Here is a 21,545-nt window from a genome sequence, read left to right on the forward strand (position 1 = left end):
TCTTTATGAGGAAAGACACATTGGACCCCAGCATGTTTAAGGGAAAGTGAACAATTTTTATAGAAGTTTATAGAGGAGGATTCACCCAGCAAATCATGTATTTTGAAGCTGGTCAGGGAAGGTAGGAGTGCCAGCTGAAAACCTGAGACTGTTGAAATGCACTAAGGCCAAGCAGTGACTGGCAGGCGAGATGAGCAAGTGACCATCAGACCCAGGGCTTGGCAGGTTCAGTTAGAATAGAAGAAAGGATTGGTGGGATTGTGGAAAAAGAAGAAGGGTAAGAATTAAGATGCACACAGGTTACATGAGGGAATGTGGGTGGATACCAGAACAGTAAGAACTGGTATTCAGTTGCTATTTTCCTGTTCTCTTTTTTAAATGCTACAACTTTGGTAATATCCTATTTATATTATAAAACAAAGAACTAGAGGCCAAGGCTTGATTCTTTTGTCATGAATTCATTAATTAAACATAACTGCCAGTTACTAGAATGGGACTTTCATTCAAGAGTGCTGTCACTGACTGATACAATTCATTTAAAATTACAGGGAGGGATAAATTGGGCATTGGGATTGACATATACACACTATTATATATAAAATAGATAACTAATAAGGACCTACTGTATAGCACAGGGAGCTCAATACTCTGTAATGACCTATATGGGAAAAGAATCTAAAAAAGAGTGGATATATATATATATATGTAAACTGTACAGCAGAAAGTAACTCAGTGTTGTAAATCAACCATACTCCAATTTAAAAAAATATAAAGAGTGTGACAAAGCACAAAAATAAGTAAGTAGATAAATAAAATTACATAGGAACATTTAGGGGTTTACAGTCTGCTTCCAGTGTGAAACAAAATACTATTTGATTCATGTTTTTGTTAAATTACTTTATATTCGAGCACGTTTTGTAAGGTAGTACCTTATTATCTTACTCATTGTATTAATTTATGCAAAATAGGGTTCCTAATAGGATTGTGGTAAAACTAATAACAAAACAGCTTTTTAGTACTCAAGTTTTTAAATGTAGGCTATATTAAACGTAATCTTTTATGGGCACTGGGTACTTAACCAGTATTCCTTTTACAAATAGTTACTGAGTTCTTTTTATGTGGACTTGCAACATAGCACCAATGGTAAACTTTCAAGTTTTTAATCAGGAAAGGTTGACGGCTTCCCTGGTGGCGCAGTGGTTAAGAATCCGCCTGCCAATGCAGGGGACACAGGTTCAAGCCCTGTTCCGGGAAGATCCCACATGCTGCAGAGCAACTAAGCCCGTGCGCCACAATTACTGAGTCTGTGCTCTAGAGCCCCAGAGCCACAACTACTGAGCCTGCGCTCTAGAGCCCCAGAGCCACAACTACTGAAGCCCGCGTGCCTAGAGCCCATGCTCCGCAACAAGAGAAGCCACCACAATGAGAAGCCTGCGCAACGCAATGAGAGTAGCCCCCGTTTGCTGCAACTAGAGAAAGCCCACGTGCAGCAATGAAGACCCAACACAGCCAAAAATAAATAAATAAATAAATTGTTTTAAAAGAAAGGTTGAGAATGCAATTCATAAATTTATGTGAGGGTGGAGACTGTTACCTGTTTTGATCATGCTTGACATTTGTTCAAGTATTTGACTTTAAGCTAAAGCTACAGTACTTTTGTACATGCATGAAAGTTTACTCATCAGTAAGTCACTTGTATGCATTTTTTGACTAAGACTTATAGCTGCTGTTTTATGTAGATTTGGTGTTATTAAAATCCAGCAACTATTTTTGTTTTTATTTAGTTTTCATTAATTTTGTCCATACAAATAGCTGATTTTTCTGTAGCTTATCTTAGAGTTTACTAATTAACAGTGTATGCTCAGAGCATACATTGCTCAATATAAAAGAGAAATGGCCCTTATGGTGATGGCTCTATAGTTTTAAAGAGAGGCTTAATAATACACTCTCTGAAGATAACTTAGTGTGGTGCTGCTGGGACATTTACAAACAAGCTAATGTCCTCACTGAATTGGAGACCCCCACCGAGTTCCCTAGGGACTAAAAATCCAAATTTGTTTAACCTAACTGCATTACTGAGTCCAAATAGAATTCAAGTAGAGCAACTCAAGTACTTTGAAATGGAATTACTGAAATAAATCAACGTGGATTCCATTAGAAGGCAGATTATTGAGGAGGAAAGGGATAAATCTAGCTGAGAGTTTATTCTTAACACATACAATATAAAAAGATTAGAATTGGCATCGCCAGACTTTTTGTCATAATGTTTATTCTATATATGGGGTTATTTACCTGAAATAATTCCTTTGCAAGTGAGGTTTGAACACTCTTTAAGACACTTTGAACACTTATTTGCAAGCTACAGTCTAGAAAGCTTATAACGTATATATTCCTGTCAGTAATATGTAAGTCCCTTGACAAATTCAGTATCACTGTGTTATGACCACTTCCTAATTAGATCATGTGCCACTTAACACATTTAGAACATACTTAGGGCTTGCCTCACTCACCCCACTGCTAAGGTTCCAAGACAGCTAGATAACTTTTATCATCTCATTTATTTCTCTATTCTTTTGTAATCTGTGGGTGTGTATGTTTTATTTAGCCTTAGTTAGTATTGTTTATCCAGCTCTAGTGGTAGAGTCAGTAGAAATACCTCCCTCAGAGTTGTACAATTTGTTATATGATTGTTCCCCTTTTTTGTCCCAAAACCCACCTCTCATAGGGTAGGTAGGTCCTACTCAAAAAAAAGTTTTTATCACCTTAAAGCTTTTTAACCAATTTACTTTTTTAATCTTTGGAAAAAGTCTAAAGACCATGCTTCTCTAGGTGTTTTTATGCTTGTATTTCAGAGTGTGACTTTGGGATGGCAGTTGACTTTATCATCAGTAATGACACGGAGCTTGTCAAAGTTGGTGTAATCACCTGATTCTTAAACACTTGTGAAATCACACATCCACACCACTTTATAAGGTGTTGTATGATTTGTCACACACACACCCAGAGAAGACACATGAACACCAAGTGAAATTATTTGGTGGACAAAAATTGTTTTTAAATAACTCAAAGGGTTAATCACATCAATACATTTTTATTACATTGAGTATATTTTGTTCTATTAGAAATATGTGAAATTTTTTTTCCCCCAAAATGTGTTTTAAACATCTATCTAGAAGTACAACATCTATCCATAATGGCAACCATTTTCACCCCAGAATAACAGAAAATTACAAGACCTCTTATGTAATCACAGGCATGTAGTTTGTGATTCTGTATAGTTTTAAGGGCTTTCCACATTATCTAAGTTTATATCTTAAAACTCTGTCTCAGCTAGACTAGTATACAAGAGTTATAAAAGGAAATTAAAGCTTGGGGGTGTTAAAACCTCTCCACTCTTACTTAGCTATTTAGGTTTGATTCCTGGCTTTGCCACCTACCCCTGCTCCTTCCACTACAACACACTGACTTTGTAGAAGAATATTAAATAAACTCTGGTTGTATTTATTTAAGTTCACCTGTTAACCTTGTTTATGCTTGCTTCAGCTCTAATTATTGAATGTGCATGTCTTCAAAATGTTCTGGAAAATATATTTCATTAAGCATCAAACCACTTATGGTTTATTGTCCATTTGCTAGTTAGTAGTCTTTTCAACTGACCAATGCACAAAGGGAGTGTTTTTGTCTTAGACATGCAAGTGATTCTAAAATATTATCCTGTTAGTGATGTTCTAGTAATCTTTTTTTAATATATAAAAATTTATTTTATTTATTTATTTTTGGCTGCGTTGGGTCTTCGTTGCTGTGCGTGGGCTTTCTCTGGTTGCGGCGAGCGGGGGCTACTCTTAGTTATGGTGCTTGGGCTTCTCATTGCGGTGGCTTCTCTTGTTGAAGAGCACGGGCTCTAGGCACATGGGCTTCAGTAGTTTTGGCTCGCAGGCTCTAGAGTGCAGGCTCAGTAGCTGTGGCACACAGGCTTAGTTGCTCCGCGGCATTCTAGTAATCTTTTAAACCTCCAAGATTTCCTGGCAGTGTGAGTCCTTTCTTACATGTGCCTATGGGCATTCTTGTCCACATGCTCTCTCGTTTAAGCCGAACCTTCTATTTCTAGTGCTCTTCCCTTCCCTCTTGTGGGTAGATCCCACCTTACCTTCAACAACTCTCCTAAACGCCATTTTCTCGGTAAGTTTTCATTGTCTTCACTTTGGAAATAAACACTTTAAAAATCTTAGAGCGCTTTTTTTTTTTTTTTTTTTTTTGCTGTACGCGGGCATCTCACTGTTGTGGCCTCTCCCGTTGCGGAGCACAGGCTCCAGACGCGCAGGCTCAGTGGACATGGCTCACGGACCTAGCCTAGCGGCATGTGGGATCTTCCCGGACCAGGGCACGAACCCGTGTCCCCTGCATTGGCAGGCAGACTCTCAACCACTGCACCACCAGGGAAACCTTACAGCCCATTTTTGATGTCATTACACTTGCTCTCCACCTCTAATGTTTCTTTACAAACTGTAAAAGCTTTAAGAGCAGACTCTGATCTATCTTCTGTGTAAACTGCTTGCATATACACGTATCTCCTACTTAATGGCAGCAATCTGTTCCCAAAATGAGATGTTTTGGGGAAAATGATAATGAGGATCCCATTTTCCCATTGTTTAAAAAGAAAAATTATGTAACATGTCATTCTCAAGCCCCTAATCTTCTAAAACCTGTTTAAAATACAGTAAAACACCCACATGAAAAAGCAAGCTATCATGTTAGTATGTAAATGCTTTAAACATTATTCCCTGTCAATAAAAAGTTAAAATGATTAACAGTTTCCTTGTATGCAGTGACACCCCCTTTGAGACTATACACTTTACAAAACATCCACGTTCTGTTCTGATGATCTGCAAATTCTTGGATTCTAACTTGAGGTTTTCATCCCTATGTGCCATTTTGTTTAAAATACTGAGTTGAGTTTTGGTGATATAAAGTTTTCCTTTGTCAATGTTGCCTGAAAATATTGAAAGATTTACATGTTGTGTGGAGTTTGGATATTAACAAAGGAGTGTTCTCTCAGGGAGACATTCTGTGAGGTAAGCTTATATTGATTTATTGATAATTTTCTTTTGATGTTCTTCTGCTATTTGAATAATCAAAACATGATGTGATTGAGTAATAACCTGAAGATTTTTTGTTGAAAAAGGAAGGTACTATGATGAGCTTAATGAAACTTTGAATTCTTTTTTTTTTTTTTTTTGTGGTATGCGGGCCTCTCACTGTTGTGGCCTCTCCCGTTGCGGAGCACCGGCTCCGGACGCACTGGCTCAGCGGCCATGGCTCATGGGCCCAGCCGCTCCGCGGCATGTGGGATCTTCCCAGACCGGGGCACGAACCCGTGTCCCTTGCATCGGCAGGCGGACTCTCAACCACTGCCCCACCAGGGAAGCCCTGAATTCTTAAATATTCGTCTTTATATAGCATTGGTCATTAAAGATCAAACCTTATTTCTGGTTTATTTAGTGGGTTGTAACTGATTGTTTAGTGAAAGTTAATGCTAATCTTACTATTTGAATTGTACTTGGCCGGTAGTATAAGTTAAATACTCTTTATTTCTTAACAGGTTGTTGTGTCAACTAACATTGCAGAGACATCTTTGACAATAGATGGTGTGGTATTTGTGATTGATCCTGGATTTGCGAAACAAAAGGTACGTATTTTGTACTACTTTAGTACTTTATAAATTAGCATTAGTTTAACAGTACTTACTGCTTACTCATTTAATGGCTTAAATTTACTTTTTAGAATTATTTTCCAGTTTGTGTTTCATTTTCAGACTTCTGAGATATGAACTCTTTGTGTTCTAGCTGGCTTTCACATACTAAGCCCATGTTTAATGTTTAACCCTAGGCTTCTTTTCGGTTGCATTGTTTTCTTTGTTTCTTTGTAGTGATGTTGAGTGTTCTGTATGTGAGTGTATGTTCATGTAAGGAGTATGGTGGTAGTAATAAATACAGGATTGATTATCATAACCTGCATATCAGTCACTCCCCAACTAAATTAGAGTTTCTATGTGCCAGGCACAGTACTTGAATAAAAAGTACTATGTTAACCTCTAGTTTAACAGTACTGAATACCAAGCACTTTTACCAAATGAAGTGACTGCTCAGTAAATAAATAAAACTATGTTTTATAATTTAAAGATCTTTGATTGCATTTGATTACATTTTATAAGTATAATTGGGAGAATTCATTGTACATAGTATTCATGTTTTTGATAGAAAACTGTCCTTTAAACTGGCAGCATATAACTGACTTCTTCTGGACTAAGTTCAAAATAGTTTTCTTAATGTCCAAGGTGTTGAAATTGACAGGTTCTTTTCAGGCAAAAACCTTCAGCACAATCCACTATATAAGAGTAAGGTAAAGCTGAAATTATTTTAAATTAGGAAGAGTAAAGATGATATAAGCTATCTGTGTGTTAGATAAGAGACTTTTCACGTTAGTTTGGGTCTCTCAAAATGTTGGAGACAGAATACCTGAAAGAAAGTTAAGGAGTAAAGACGATGAATTTTGTTTCTGTCCCAGCATGGTTTATCGTGGTCATCAGTACTACTTTGTTTATTTTGGGGTTAGCTGTGGGCTTTGGATACTTCTGTTAGATCACAGTTTTGTGTTTAACTGAAGGAAGAATCATTCTTAATGTCATTTCCATTCCAATAGGTATATAATCCTCGAATCAGAGTCGAGTCCCTTTTAGTGACAGCCATTAGTAAAGCTTCAGCTCAGCAAAGGGCTGGTCGAGCTGGACGAACCAGACCTGGGAAGTGCTTCAGACTTTATACAGAGAAAGCTTACAAAACAGAAATGCAGGTAAGGGTTTTACTGTGTCCTTCCTAGTGTGTTTGGAAGGTTAAGTTGAATTTGTTACCAGGAGAAAATTACTTCATTTACTTTATCTTGCCTTTTGGCACTATAATCTCTTTAGTTTTTCTGAGATTTATGGTGTAGTCTACCAATACAGATCTTTGTTACAGTTCTAAGTCTAGGTGGGCAGCAGCAGTAACGCTTCGAACCCTATAAAGATAGTTCATAGAAAGTGTCTGATTCCCTTTTAGTCTTTTTAGTCCATAAGTGTTTTTCTCCTCTCTTTAGTCAGCGGTTTAGAAGAAATGCCAAAAGTTAATAGCTGAGGGGGCAGAGAACAGATACGTTTTGCTTTTTGGAGCAAGAGGATTAAGGAATGTTTAACAGAACAAATGTTTTTGTATTTTTCTAGGATAACACCTATCCTGAGATTTTGCGTTCTAATTTAGGATCAGTTGTGTTACAATTGAAGAAACTCGGTATTGATGATTTGGTGCATTTTGATTTTATGGATCCACCAGGTATGAATTCTCAAAGCATATTTTATCAAACCTTTTAACCAAAATTGACTCTTTCTCTGCATCCTATTCAGTATGTATATTAAATACATTTTACCTGTTTCTTACACTGTGTCAAGATAAATTTTGTGTGTTAGCATTAAAACTAAAAGAGTGACAAAAGAGCAAATTCTTTTTTTTTTTTCCCCTTCAGAATAGCTAAATTATTCTGGGAGTTATTGACAGGGCATGAAAATGAAAATTTTCCCAATTTTTTTTTGGAAGAAAAATAGTTTGATAAACACATTGTTGAGTTAACAGTTATTTAATGTACTTAGGAAGATGACAGTTTTACTATTATACAGGAAAGTTTTGCAATTTTATATGATTCATAGTTTGCTAGATCGCTGTAATTGAATTTGATGACAGTTTGAGTTTCGAGTTTTGTCCACTGTAGAATGAAAAATGAGAATGCTTGTAATAATTTGTACTTTGTCACGTTTTTGCTTGTCTGATATATTGCCTTTTCCTCCTAGCTCCTGAAACTCTGATGAGAGCCCTAGAACTTTTGAATTATCTGGCTGCTTTAAATGATGATGGAGATCTGACTGAATTGGGATCCATGATGGCTGAGTTTCCTCTAGATCCACAGCTCGCTAAAATGGTTATTGCAAGTTGTGACTACAACTGTTCTAATGAGGTCCTATCTATTACTGCTATGTTGTCAGGTAATAGAGGGAAAGGAACTAAAAAAAGCCCAGCTCTTCAAAGTTTGGGTGGACTTCACTTTTGGTTTTGTTTTCTAATATTTAGTATGATAGTGGATTTTATAGGTGGTTTTAAGGGACTCATTTTGCTTCCTAAATATCTTGTAAAGTAGCTTCATAATGACATAGTATTTACAAAAGTAAATTAAGTCATTGTGCACACAGTATAGTAAAAACATGGGCTCTCTTGAGTGCAGATAAAAATCTCAATAAGAGAGTAAGTCTGAAGACATCATAACTGAGTTCTTTGGTAGGTCCATTAGTTTTGCAGTTTATTGCTAAAAGTACCAGAAGAACTTTGTTCTAGTAGCTGGCACTATTAAGTGAGCCTGAGACAAAGCAAACTGTCATTTAAAGAGTGAGCTTTTTTTACATGTATAAATCATACTGCAGTGGCAATCAAACATTTACTTCAAACTTAATATCAAATAAATAGAAGTAGTAATATATAATTCTGGGTTTAAAATCTAACCTGATGGTAATTCTTTTACAATGACAGGAAAACACTTGATAAAATAAATATGTCTAATAGATAAAATGGCTTATTTTAAAAATTAGAACATTAAGCTGAACAAATACTGTTGTTTTTAATAGTAACACTTAATTCATAAATAAATAGTAACTTGGAAATTAGATTTTCCAAAAAAAAAGAAATACTGTTAATATAAAAATATACACTGGTTCTTGCAGCGTAAAATAGAAAACGTATTAAGTTTTTACTATCAAAGTACTCTATAATACTAGTTTCAGTACTGGGGAAAGTTGACTTCCAGTCATAGAGTGGTTTATTGGTATTATTTATAATTAAATGCCTCAAATAATTCAAAATCTTACATGTAGTTAAAGGAGGAAATTTTTAAAATTTCTAAATATAAAAATTTTGGCTTAGTTTAGATGTATATTTTAATGGTGTGAATTTTTAATTTAAGATCTAGCTAAAATGTTTTTTTTGCAGAGTTATGATTGATCAGACTCAGAGCAGATGGGCAGGGCAGTATCGAATCATTTTAATGAAATTGTAGTCTCTTGCGGAGGTGGTGGTAGGTTGTTGTCTGCCTTTTCTTATATGTTGTTTTTGCTAGATTCTCCCAGTTGTAGTTAACCCAACATTTTAGTTTTTAGAGAAAGTGTGGGGCAAGAGTTTTAACAGATTGTGTATTTGTTATCTGCCCAGTTTTTATTTTTCTAGGTTCTCTTATCAGGCATACTATACAATTACCATTGTCTGAGTTCAGAAAATTAGCCCTTAAAAAAAATTGGTCATTATGATGCAGTTGAGATCTTCCAACTACATCTCTTATTTGTACTAGTTCTACAAAACGTAGGGTTTACTGGTCATCTTTAGCACATCAAGAGAGTGAACACTTATGTGCAGCGGTTATTAAGCATGGCATTTGTGGGGGAAAACGTTATTAAAGTGTGAGGAAGAAGTCACGGAACTGAAACAGTTTGCTGAGCTTGTAATGCTTTGTTTTCCATTTAAATAGTTTCTGAAGTTTTTGGGTCCTGATATAAATAGTACAAATCAGGGGCCTTATGGAGTGCTTCTTATACCCAATATTTAACTCTGGTAGCTAGTTCACATTAACTTTCACAGCTATGAGAGGTTTCTGTACTTTTATTTATTACCTTGCTTCAGTTACATTAAGCAAGACTTAGTATTTACTGTGATTATGTGTCATTGTCTCTATTTGGCTTCTTTGGAATCATTTTAAAGGGGAAACTGTATGGCAAAGAGTAATTGATACTGTATTTGATCTCACTGTCGATTATTCCCATTATCTTCTATCTGAACTGATAATTTATAATTTTTTTTTATTGACAAAGTTTTAAGAGCTTTAAAAATGTGTTCACAAAGTCCCAAGTTGTTAAGTCTTTTTATTTTCATACTGCTATTACGACTATGGAATTGCTAAAGTGAATTAAGGAAAGTTGTATTTCAAAAAATATAGTGCACGCTTTGTATGTAACAACTTAAAGTTTTATGTGAATTAATATTGAGGCTCTAAACAAATACTGTAGTTATATATTTTGATGACCCTTGAAATAATGACCGTTTCAGACTAATTGTCAACTTTTAAAATATTGGATTCTGCTTTTATATTGAAGTCTTCAAATACAGTTTAAAAAAAGAACTTGGGACTTTATTTTCTAATCTTTCTTAAAATGCTGGAAAACTAGGCCGAATATTCCCAGCCTTTTTGAATTTTCTTAATTCAGAGGCGGTTTAACCTTCCACCACTACTGCTATCATCAAAACCCAAGATTTCATGATATTTTTTATGTTTACATATGCTTCTGCTCACCAGTGCTAATAGTGATACCCACCAGTTGGTAATAGCCACAGCACTAGGGAAGAATTACAATAGAAATGTGGCAGTACACTGGTTGGAAAGTTGTTTTTAGCCCTGCAGTGGGCAAGTATAGCTTCATCACTTTCATAACCATTCAGTGGATTCAATGGATGGCCTTTTAAAAAATTATATTTAGCTAAAAGGCTATTAACACCGTAATTCTGGCTATTGGTAGAGCTATCGGCACTGGTTTTTGAAATGAGTTGAGCTTCCTAGTATCTTGATGGCCTTCAGAATAGCTGTTTTGATGCCTACTTTTAGATCTAGTTAAAAATAATCAGGTACTCTGTAGCTTTGAAACCCTCTTGTCTTACAGATGTGGTTAGGTGTTGATGTACCAAATCAAGGTAGTAAACAGTCCAAGATGCAGTTGGAGGCCATCCTGCCCTGCCCTATGCTCTGTGAACTGACCTAGCTAGGCCTTGTTCCTCTATCTGTGAATGCGTGACTCATCGATATGGGCGTTTGTGTTGGGCCCATACCAACCTTGTTTAGTCCCACAGTGTTTTGTTCGCCCCACGGAGGCCAAGAAAGCCGCAGATGAGGCCAAGATGAGATTTGCCCACATAGATGGAGATCATCTGACACTGCTGAATGTCTACCACGCTTTTAAACAAAGTAAGTGTAAATTAGATTGAAGGCACTCTTTTGTCTAAATGTCACTTGCAGCATATAAGATGTTTCTTCATCGCACTTTCATTTATTATCCGTGACAACTTTACATTAGAAACCCAGAGATCCTTTAGAAAAAAAACTCATGACTATCATTTAAAATAGAAATTGCCCATCTTTTCCAGAGTTGTTTACTTTTATAATCAGGGAAAAAGCACTGGAAACCTGGAAAACACAGAGAAATAAAGATAAAATACTTGTATAAAATTTACCATGAACATACAGATTTTGATATACTTTTGTTTTAATTTTGCATTTTTTGTGAATGGTTTTGTATTATAGAATTATTACTGTCTAATATTTTTACTAATAAATAGCTCTTACAAAAGAGTAAACTAACAAAATAGAAATACAGGCTATAAATGTGAATGACCATTCTCAGGCTATAAGTGGTCCATAAACATGAGGAGGAAATTCACCTCTACTTGTAGTTCAATAAATGCATTGTTATTGAGAGGTGCCATTTTCTCACCTGTAAAATTGGCAAAGGTTAAAGAAAAATAGTCTTTAGTTGTGTGGGAGTGGGTTTAGTGGAGCAGTCTTACACCAGAGCTGGGAATGTAAATTTATGTTATGTTTATGAAAAGCAGTAGATTTTATGTTACCAAGAACCTTAACAAACTCAAACCCTTTGACCCAGAGATAATCTGTGAGATTTTCTTTTAGTATTCTGTGGACAGAGATATGTTTCAAGTTTTTTATCCCACAGTTATCTATCATAGTAAGGGAAAATGGAAACTACCTAAATGCCCACCAGTAGAAAGATGGTTCAGTGATTTATGCTATAGCAACGTGATGAAATATTGTTCTAGCTTTATATTGTTTTCAGAGAATATTTAGCAACATGAAAAACATTTTCCAGTTATTTGAAAACAAGGAAACATAGTGGTAATAATACAGTTATTGCTAGATGCTTTTGTTGGAATGCACTATTTATAAAAATTAAATGAGAGGAAAATGTAAAGGGGAAAAAATGTGGAAATAATTGCAATAGATTCTGAAAGTATTTGATTTCTACATATCGGTAGGTTAACCTGTTGGGTGATACGTTATCAGAGACTGATAGCCCTACATCACCCTTTTCCAGGAATGTGGTGTCTTCAATCACTCTGAAAGTTTGTGGTTTCTGCTGATAAGAATTTAGTTTCCTAATTTATTATATAGACATTCAAATTTTGCACTCCTTGTTTTATTTGAATCTCATTTTTATTTCTCAAAAAATCCTATTTACACTCTTAAAATAGTCTGTTGACTTTGGCACATCTCTTTGGGGATAGGGGTGAATTTATTCATTCAGGGTCCAGAAGTGCTAGAGGGCCAGTATGAGGAACAAGGACCTTAGCAGCCAAATTGCACATCTGTGTCTTACACACGAACTCTGATATGAGTTGATAGAATTGATGAATATCAGATAAGGAAAAGGTAGAGAGTCCTTCTCTTCCTGGATCTGAGAAATTTGGGGCACATAAGGGAGGTAAATGAAAAGTAATTGAGAAACGGATGAAGGCCAATACATAGTTTACGTCAGAAAATTTATTTTATCCTTCTTGTGTCCAAAGTATTGGTAATGCATAATGTTAAAGCCTTTATTCCTGATGGGATAGATCAATTCAAGAAATACACTATATTCCTGTTGTGGTGCGAACTGTATTGCATGCTAGTTGATAACTGTGTGACCACCAGACACGTAACTTGTTAACAGATTGTGATAACTGCCTTGAGAAGGAGCAGATTCACATCCATCTTGGTTCTCAGAATCCCTTGACGTTATTAAGGTACTGTTTTAAGTGGAAATGAAAAGATTTCTGTAGGAGCAGCATGGTTTTTTAACCCTATTTCTCTCACAGGACATTTTAATTCTTTTAAAATTAGGTTGTATTATTTTGTCATTTAAGCTTTTGATGATAACTAGCACAGCATTGTATTTCATAGTTTGGTTTGAAAATGAAATTTAAGATTTATAGTGGAACTGTGTGTTTTCATTTTTACATATAAATGTAACATTACAGTATCTTAGAGGAGTTTTAAGATTTAAATGATAAAATTGCTAAAGAATGCTTGTGCTTTATACACATATTTGGTAGTTGGGAACTTTCTAGGAAAATATTGAACAGTAGGTACCTATAAAAGCTTTCTCCTACCCATTCTGAGCAGAGGGGGTGTCATGAAGTAGAATGGGAACATCTGCTCACTAGATAGATGATCCTTTTCTACTAAATGCTTTTCACTGCCATAGGGATGGTAAGCTGTTGGTTAGTTTTAGACCTTTTCCTCGATACGCTTTTCTTAATAAGGTCAAAGGAAACAGAATGACTGGACATTTAGCCTTTAATCACTGCCACCTTTTCAAATAAGGAGAGCTAGTCTAAAAATAACATCAAACTTTGATCTCCACATAATACTTGGACATTTCAGATCCATTTATTGAATTTGGGGTGTTTTAACTATTTTTTAAGTGATGCTGTGTTGTATTTGAAACATTGTGTATTTGCAAACTAGCAGATATTAGCAAATATTTCAGATATTAGTCAAGACGATCTATTTCATTAAAAACAATGATTGATTACATAGTAAAGATAAATTAGTCTTTATACTATTTGTTTTAACACTTGGGAAACAGAACTAGATTTAAGTTATTTTGCAGTGCCTTAATTTCTCTGTGTGTTTGTGTGTGTCTGTGCTAATGGTTTGGCTTTAGATCTTAAGAGTAGTTTCACTGTGAGAAATAAATAGCTAGAATTATTTTAATAAAATGTTCCCATGTTTAGATTTTATTCCTCCCATTTATCAAACTATTTCTCAAAAATTTAGAGACATAGTAAAACCATCAGATACTATTTGTTTATCTTGACAACTTAAAATTCCTGTTCTGTTACTCTTTAGTGTATGAATTCTGTGAAAAGTTTAGCATGTCAGAAACACTACACTCCAGATCAGAGTCTGCAAATGAACAACCCTTTTAAGAAGTCCCCCTTTTTATTGTCTGTTTCGACGTTACCTTTCATTAAGCACATACTTCCTTTGTTTCATCTCTGAAGATACTCAGTGCTTTGCTTTAAATGTCAGTATGTTCAGTTGGATACCTTTTATTTCTCATTCCAGATGGGTTAATTAATGGACATTTTAACATGTCAGGTCTTCAATTTAAAGGTCATTTACTACACCATCTATCCACCTACCCTGTTTCTGAAATGTGGCTGCATTTTGTAATGGATAAACATTTATTAATATACCTGTTGTTCCTCTGACAAACTATTAAGAATATGTGTATTATAATTCGTAGAATCCTAGAACCAAGGAGAAAGGACTATGCCAAAGATTACTGTATATCACATAGCTGGAAAAGTATCATCATAGTTGTAATATTTTAAGGACCCCCCCAATTTCACAAATAACCCTCTTAGATTTATTTATCGAAGGGCCTCTGAAGTAAATAATGCAGTTTTCCATTGTGACTTTGAGACATAAAGATGGCACTGTGTAATGTTTTACATGATGCTACAGTTTGAGCTCTTATATGAGCATCTCTAGGTTAGTTGGAAGGATTCATCAATGGAGAAAGATCCCTTTGATAATAAAATATATGTAGTGAAATTACTTGAAGTGCTTTGATATAAGCTTTGTTTATTAAACATAAGAGTGAGTGTTCCAGACATCCTTGTAACCTATGTCACTTGTATTTTAAACCACTAAGAGGTACATGGGTCACAGTAAAACTTCTAAACACTAAGTTTGGGGTGCTCTAGCTCAGGAGTAAAGCAAAGCACACAATAGTCACTTGAAGTTCATTTTTATAACTTTTAAATTGTATTTGATAGTCTTAATCTAAGCTTGTTTTTTCTTTGAAAATGAGAAAGACATGGCATTTTTCCAAATTCTCTCAACCCACCCCTGTCAGACTATCGAAAACAACCAGGTGTATGTTTATGGGTAAATAACTCAGAACAATTAAAATAGTTTATCCAAAAACCATTGTTTTGTCATTCAATAGCCAGAAACCTTAGTGCTATTTCTAATTTTGAACTTCACTCCAGATTTTTAGGAAAGTTGATAACATTGTGATTAATTTATAAAAATGATGTGGGTTATTCCCTTTTGGATTACTTAGCTTACTGTTTATAGTGATTTCCTTTTTTCATTAGATAATATACCTGTTTGGATGATTCATGTCCCTCTTATTTTCCCTCCCTCCAACTTTGTAGATCATGAATCGGTTCAGTGGTGTTATGACAACTTCATTAACTACAGGTCCCTGATGTCAGCAGACAATGTACGCCAGCAGCTATCGAGAATTATGGACAGATTTAATTTGCCTCGTCGAAGTACTGACTTTACAAGCAGGGACTATTATATTAATATAAGAAAAGCTTTGGTTACTGGGTATTTTATGCAGGTATGTGGATAATACAGAAGTGCATAATTAAATGTTTACATAATGTTTGTTTTCTATAGCAGCCCTTGGAATCCACATAAACACAAAAATTCAGTTGAAGAATGCCTATAAATATTGATCTTAAATTTTATGTCCAAATTCTTGAATGAACTGATACACTGAGAAGTTTTTACGTGTCTAAATTAATTCACTAAATGGCATAGTTAGTGATCCAGTTATATAGACATCAATTTTAGAATTACTTTTTTATTAATGGAGTCTTTAAGACACTTGGTGCTGGGAAAGCCAGGCGGTCTTTTGATTTAAGTAATAAAGAAAAATAATTTAAAACATTTCATTTAGCTTTGTGTTTTATATTGGAGGCTGAAGTAAAACTTGTCAGGTAGATCTAGTGAGTATTTATTTTAAGGGACTTACAACAGATTATGTTTTTAAAAATGCAAAGTTTTTCTGATGAAAACAAGTCAGTCCCTTACTTGGGATGGGATTGGTTTTAGTTATCTCTTATATATCCCACTTGTTTTTTTCGTTGTCTCCTTTGGCTCTGTCTTTTAAGCAAGATGTGGCCTGCCTTAAGGCCAGATGAGCTCAATAAATAGAATGGACTTAAATGCACTGAGTCAGAATGAAAGTAGATTGGCGCATTGTCGGTATTTGAAATCAAAGCAACAGAATATTTATTGTGGCATCTTATAAGATCTTACTAGAGTTAGGATTTTCATGCCTTGCTCTGTTATTCAAGCATTATGGATTTCTAATTCTCTTAAGATTAAAATTTATTAGAAATAGGGCATGCAGTGTAGTACCTGGCACCTAGTAGGTGCTTAGTAAATATTTATTGAATAAAATTGAGTTTATTTTCTATTATGTATTATTCATTTCTATTATTCACACATATTCTTTATGTTACTAGAGTTCTAGAATTGGAAAGGGCTATCTTCATCTGCTTTGGTATTTGTTAAATATTAGATGAGTGCCACCAATTGATGTGTTTGATTGTAGATAATTAATCTTTTAGTAGTTGTTCAGCTACCACAAAATTGTCACCTGGCATTAAGAACCTACTCTAGATGGTCTAAGGCAGGAAGGCCAAATAGTATATAGTAGGCTTTGTGGGCCCATTAGGTCCCTATTAAAACTATTCAACTCTGCCTGCCCTTGTAGCACAAAAGCAGCCTTGGACAAATGGGAATGCCTGTGTTCCAATAAAACTTCACTGAAATGTAAATTTCACGTGATTTCCACTCCAGTGTCAACCAAATGTTTCTCTTTCGAATTTTCTCCCCTAATCATTTAAAGATGTATAAAGTATTCTTAGCTGACAGGCCTTACAAACATAGGCAGTGAGTTGGATTTGGCCTGCTGTAGTTGGCTGATGCCTGCTTTTATTAGGCAGTGGTAGATAAATACAGCCATCAGATAAAAAGCAAAAGGTGAGGCTTGCTTGTCCCTAATTATATAGGTAGCTTTACACCACTTTTGTTTTGTAACTAGCACATCAGAAGTATCGTATTAATTTACTGGGTTTTGGTTTCAGGTGGCACATTTAGAACGAACAGGGCATTACTTAACTGTGAAAGATAACCAGGTGGTTCAGTTGCATCCCTCTACTGTTCTTGACCACAAGCCTGAATGGGTGCTTTATAATGAGTTTGTTCTTACAACAAAGAATTACATCCGGACGTGTACAGATATCAAGCCCGAATGGTAAGCTCAGCGCCTTTCGTTCTAAAAGTTTTCGTTACCATTTGCTCAGAATGGAATCTGAAAGACTTGTTTTTCGTTTCACTCTGGGGAATTTGGTGTTTTCATCACTAAGGTATATAGTCCAGTGTATAGTTATGGGGCTTTGACCTGATGGTATGGTTACCTCTTAACATCTTTGGTTTGATAAGAGGACAGTGAGATCGTTGGTACGGACATGGGCAGGATTTGGAGCCAAATATAAAGCTACAGTTAACTGATATCAAGAGTGTCTTTAGAGCCCTTCTCTTGCTGTTGTGATTAACTCAAGTCTTCTGGTTCCAGAAGTCAGGCAGTCTTTATATTTTATCTGTCCCACTATAATTAGCTCTCAACTGTTATTTATATGTTGGTGCTTTAGGAGCTAAGCAGGCATTAAAAACTATACCTCTTTTTGTATCATTGCATATTTGATTCACAAAATGTAATCAGAACTGACTTATTTTAAGCAAAATTACCCACCCACTTCACTAGCTCACTACCTCACTCCCTCTTGTGTCCTTTTTTTTTCCTTTTTTGCCAGAATCTATTCTATAACTTAAGATAGGAAACGTCAGCCAAGAATGGTGGGACTGAAGCGCTTATTTTAGTTGATGTGACTTGCAATATTTCCTACACTGATTTATGACTTTTGACACTGAAATTGTGTAGGACATTATCATTTTATCTTAAATGCTTTGTTGAGAAAAAATTGTATGGCTAAACGTTAAAAAAGATTCAGTCAAGTGTATTGTTTGGGGTATAGAGTTATATTTATGGTTATTAGAACTTTGAAAATGAGAAGATCCAGTCATTTGAATACCAAGATGTTTCTTGTATAGAACCTTCAGTACTCTAACCTTAGAGAGGTTGGTCAAAATAGTGTTCTAGAGTGAAGAAATGAATGACCTTATGTTAATATCTTTGTATTAATGTAAAGAAAGGATTTTTTGTAAGAATTTATCTTTTTTTTAAGTTTATGGGAAGTCCACCATCAGAAAATTTACAGCTTATTAGAAGCATACATATCAAAAGTGGTGTTTATAAGGATTAGGCATTTGTAATTTTAACATTGATTTGGATTTGTAGGTTTGCCTTTCTTTATCAGTATATTAATGAGTAATGCCTATCCCGTTAGCAATTCCAGTACTTTAATTGTTAATTTGGTAATTTTTCCCCCCCTTCTGGACAGGTTGGTGAAAATTGCCCCTCAATATTATGACATGAGCAATTTCCCACAGTGTGAAGCAAAGAGACAGTTGGACCGCATCATTGCCAAACTGCAATCCAAGGAATATTCACAGTACTGAATTCAATGCTTAGAACTGAAGTTATTCAGAGGACAGCTTTAAAAGATGAATGAACTCAAAAGTTCAAGTTGTGCTCTTCACGTTGGTTCAATAATGGCCTTTATTTGAAAGCTTTTTAATTTTTCTTTACAGTAAATATTCCATTCTGATTTCATAAATTAAACATTTATGCCTCCCTTTTGTGTTGACACTGTAGCTCATACTGGAAAAGTCGATCAATGTTTTGCAGTTTATTGAAAGTAGTTCTATATATAACAATGTTATAAGCATTTCTTTAGAAATGGTTGAAAATGCTTCTAAAATGTGATTATCGACCATGGTATGCATGATCGTTGTAATTGTTGACATTCCTTTTAGAAGTTGTGAAATGTTACAACTTGTGCTTATGTAGACACAATCTTCTGTCTCAGTACAGAGGCACTGACTTCAATAAAGTCTATTTATACTAATTTTGGCCACAGCACTTTGATATTTTTGTTCTAGTCTCTTTAAGTATGGCTTCTTCTCTTCCCCAGTGTGGGACTTTTTTTTTCTCTCCTTGAATTGTAAGTGTACTATGATTACATATTCAGCATCTTTCCACAGGGTTGCTCTTTAAAGTAGTCGTTACAGCAGTGTTTTAAAGAACATAGCTTAGCACTTTGTTAGGTCAGGATGTGATCTAATGAGATAAAGTATGTAGTTTTTACTCAGAATTGGATCCCCAAAGACAGAATAATTAAAGGATAGTTTTCTCTTCATCTTAAAGTTCGTTCCATAAGACTGATTATTTATTATTTTGTTACCACATTTTTAGCAGATGTTTTTGTTTTACTTATACCATTCTAAGCACTCTAGTCACTGAAACAAATGTTTGTATTAAATAGACAATAGGAAATGATATATTGTAGATCTTGGTCAGTTTTACTGAATTCTCAGTGTTGGGTGTTTTATGCAATGTACAAAGTAATTAGTGTAGTGTGTTAAAATGTGAACTTTCCATTCCCTGTAACAGGCCACAGACAAGTTAAAAACCCTTTTTTTAACCACAAATGACCCATCAAAGGGTCTTTAGATGCGACCCGTCTTTAGGGTGTGACCCATCAAAGGGTTCTTAGTAAATCAGTTCCTTTTACTTGAAGAGTAAATACTGTACTCATTAATGTCTGGACTTGCCTCTTCTCCCTTTCCCCTCTTTAAAAATATTTAAATGTTAAATTTATAGGTATACATAGTTGGGATTTCAATATACTTTGAGGCATATATCTAGTATGTGGTGTAAGGGAGTTAATTGGGCAAGTTAAGAGTATTTCAGGTTACTGGGATACTTCTCAGTGTAGGTAGCTGTTAATTGTTAAATGATGCCTAGTGGTTTGAAAGAGTTAATATGCTTCTATTAAGTGCTTAATTTTGGTCCCATGGAGTAATTTACATGCTGAAGTAATATTTTAGGTTTCATTTAAATTGTTTAAAAATTTGTCCTACGTTAACTATTGGCAATATTATATGCTAGCATTTTTTTTTTTAGGTTAAGAAAGTCTAGGCACTTGATAAGACTGTTTACTAAAATGGTAGGTCTTGCCAAAGTAATATATTATCTGTTAAAATTATACCACAGTATACAGTTGGTAAATCAGTTGCATATCGTTATAATCTGACCATCTATCCAATTTTAAATAGGTCTCAGTGTGTTGTATGTGTTTTTTAACCTTGTGCTTTTTAAAATCTAGAGTTCGACCATTCGGTTTTCTTATAGAGAAACAAGTTATAGAGCGATATGTAGAACAATGTTAGGTAGTTATTTGGCAGAGTTTCTGGGAATGGCTGGTATTGTTTGTATCTTACAAGTGATGAGTGTGCATTGGGAGTGGCTGCCTGGAAACAGAGCAAACCGAGTTTTTATTCCCTATTATCATGCCTACCAAAATATTAAAATTCCCTCCATAGTAATTCAGAAAATCTTTTTTGAAGGTTTTCTGGAGAGGTCTCCTTATCTCTCAGTTTAAAATAAGTAGAACTGCTTTTTGTTGTGAATATAGTCATTCTCAGTATCTGTGGGGAACTGGTTCTAGGACCCCTTGTGGTTACCAAAATCCGTGCATGCTCAGGTCCCTTATATAAAATGGCATAGTACAATTGGCCCTCTGTAAACACAGGTCCCTGGATTCAACCAACCATGGATACAGAACCCCTAGATACAGAGTGCAGAATAGGTAGCATAAGGAAGGAAGACAATCAGCAAGTAGAACGCTTGTCTGTAAAGGCCGAGGAAATGAACACAACTTGGGGGTATAGGGCAGGATAAAATACATACCCTGTAATCAGTCCATTTAGCTAGAATTGCAAAAATAAAAGGATTCTATGCTGAATTTTTAATATAGTATATGACTTAGTTCTAGAATTTTAGGTTTGTAAGGTACCTGCAAATAGTTGGGATTCTTTTCTAAATAATTTTAATGGCCATCTCCTTTGCTCAGATACTTCAGAGCAAAACCATTACTTTAGAAGACATCTTAATAGTTCTCTTAGAAATGCTGGGCATACTCTTTCACTGTAACTAATTGTTTTTAATTCTTCTAGAGTAAAGTTAAATAAGCCTGGCTGTTCTTCTGCATGATGCCATTTAGTTATTTGAGTTAACTGTCATCTTCCTTTATTCTTATTTAGGCTGTACAGCCTGTTTTCCTCCTCAGCCTTCCTCTTTGATACGGTTTCTATAGATATCATGAATGTTCCTGCTTAACCTCTGCTGGGTGTTCTCTGGATTGTAGTCAATACTGTGGTCTAAGCTGGGCAAAGTGCCGTGGAACTTGTATTTCCCAGGGGACCAGACATGCCATTGCTTCTGTTAATGCAACTTAAGATTACATTACCCTATATTACTGAAAGTAGAGGAGGGGATTGTGGTCTGGTTCCAGGCATTTTTAGAGGTGCCCTCGTACCATACTTATGGATAAAATAGGTGGATGTTTTATCCGTAGGTAAAAGATAACCATCGTACAAGTGGT

General features: G+C 35.1%; 1 protein-coding gene across 1 annotated transcript in view; it reads left to right on the forward strand.

The window, feature by feature from the left end:
* The window catches only part of DHX15 (DEAH-box helicase 15), a 52,458-nt gene extending 33,451 nt beyond the window's left edge, over positions 1-19,007 (forward strand). Inside the window, exons 7-14 of the mRNA XM_004266199.4 lie at positions 5,600-5,686; positions 6,700-6,849; positions 7,256-7,364; positions 7,877-8,068; positions 10,957-11,079; positions 15,336-15,526; positions 17,064-17,233; positions 18,441-19,007. Of these exons, the coding sequence (XP_004266247.1) occupies positions 5,600-5,686; positions 6,700-6,849; positions 7,256-7,364; positions 7,877-8,068; positions 10,957-11,079; positions 15,336-15,526; positions 17,064-17,233; positions 18,441-18,558 (1,140 nt within the window). The 3' untranslated portion in view covers positions 18,559-19,007. The remainder of the gene's footprint in view (positions 1-5,599; positions 5,687-6,699; positions 6,850-7,255; positions 7,365-7,876; positions 8,069-10,956; positions 11,080-15,335; positions 15,527-17,063; positions 17,234-18,440) is intronic.
* Positions 19,008-21,545: the final 2,538 nt, after the last annotated feature.

This window comes from Orcinus orca, chromosome 4, assembly GCF_937001465.1.
Source record: "Orcinus orca chromosome 4, mOrcOrc1.1, whole genome shotgun sequence".
In the NCBI taxonomy this organism is placed as follows: Eukaryota; Metazoa; Chordata; class Mammalia; order Artiodactyla; family Delphinidae; genus Orcinus; species Orcinus orca.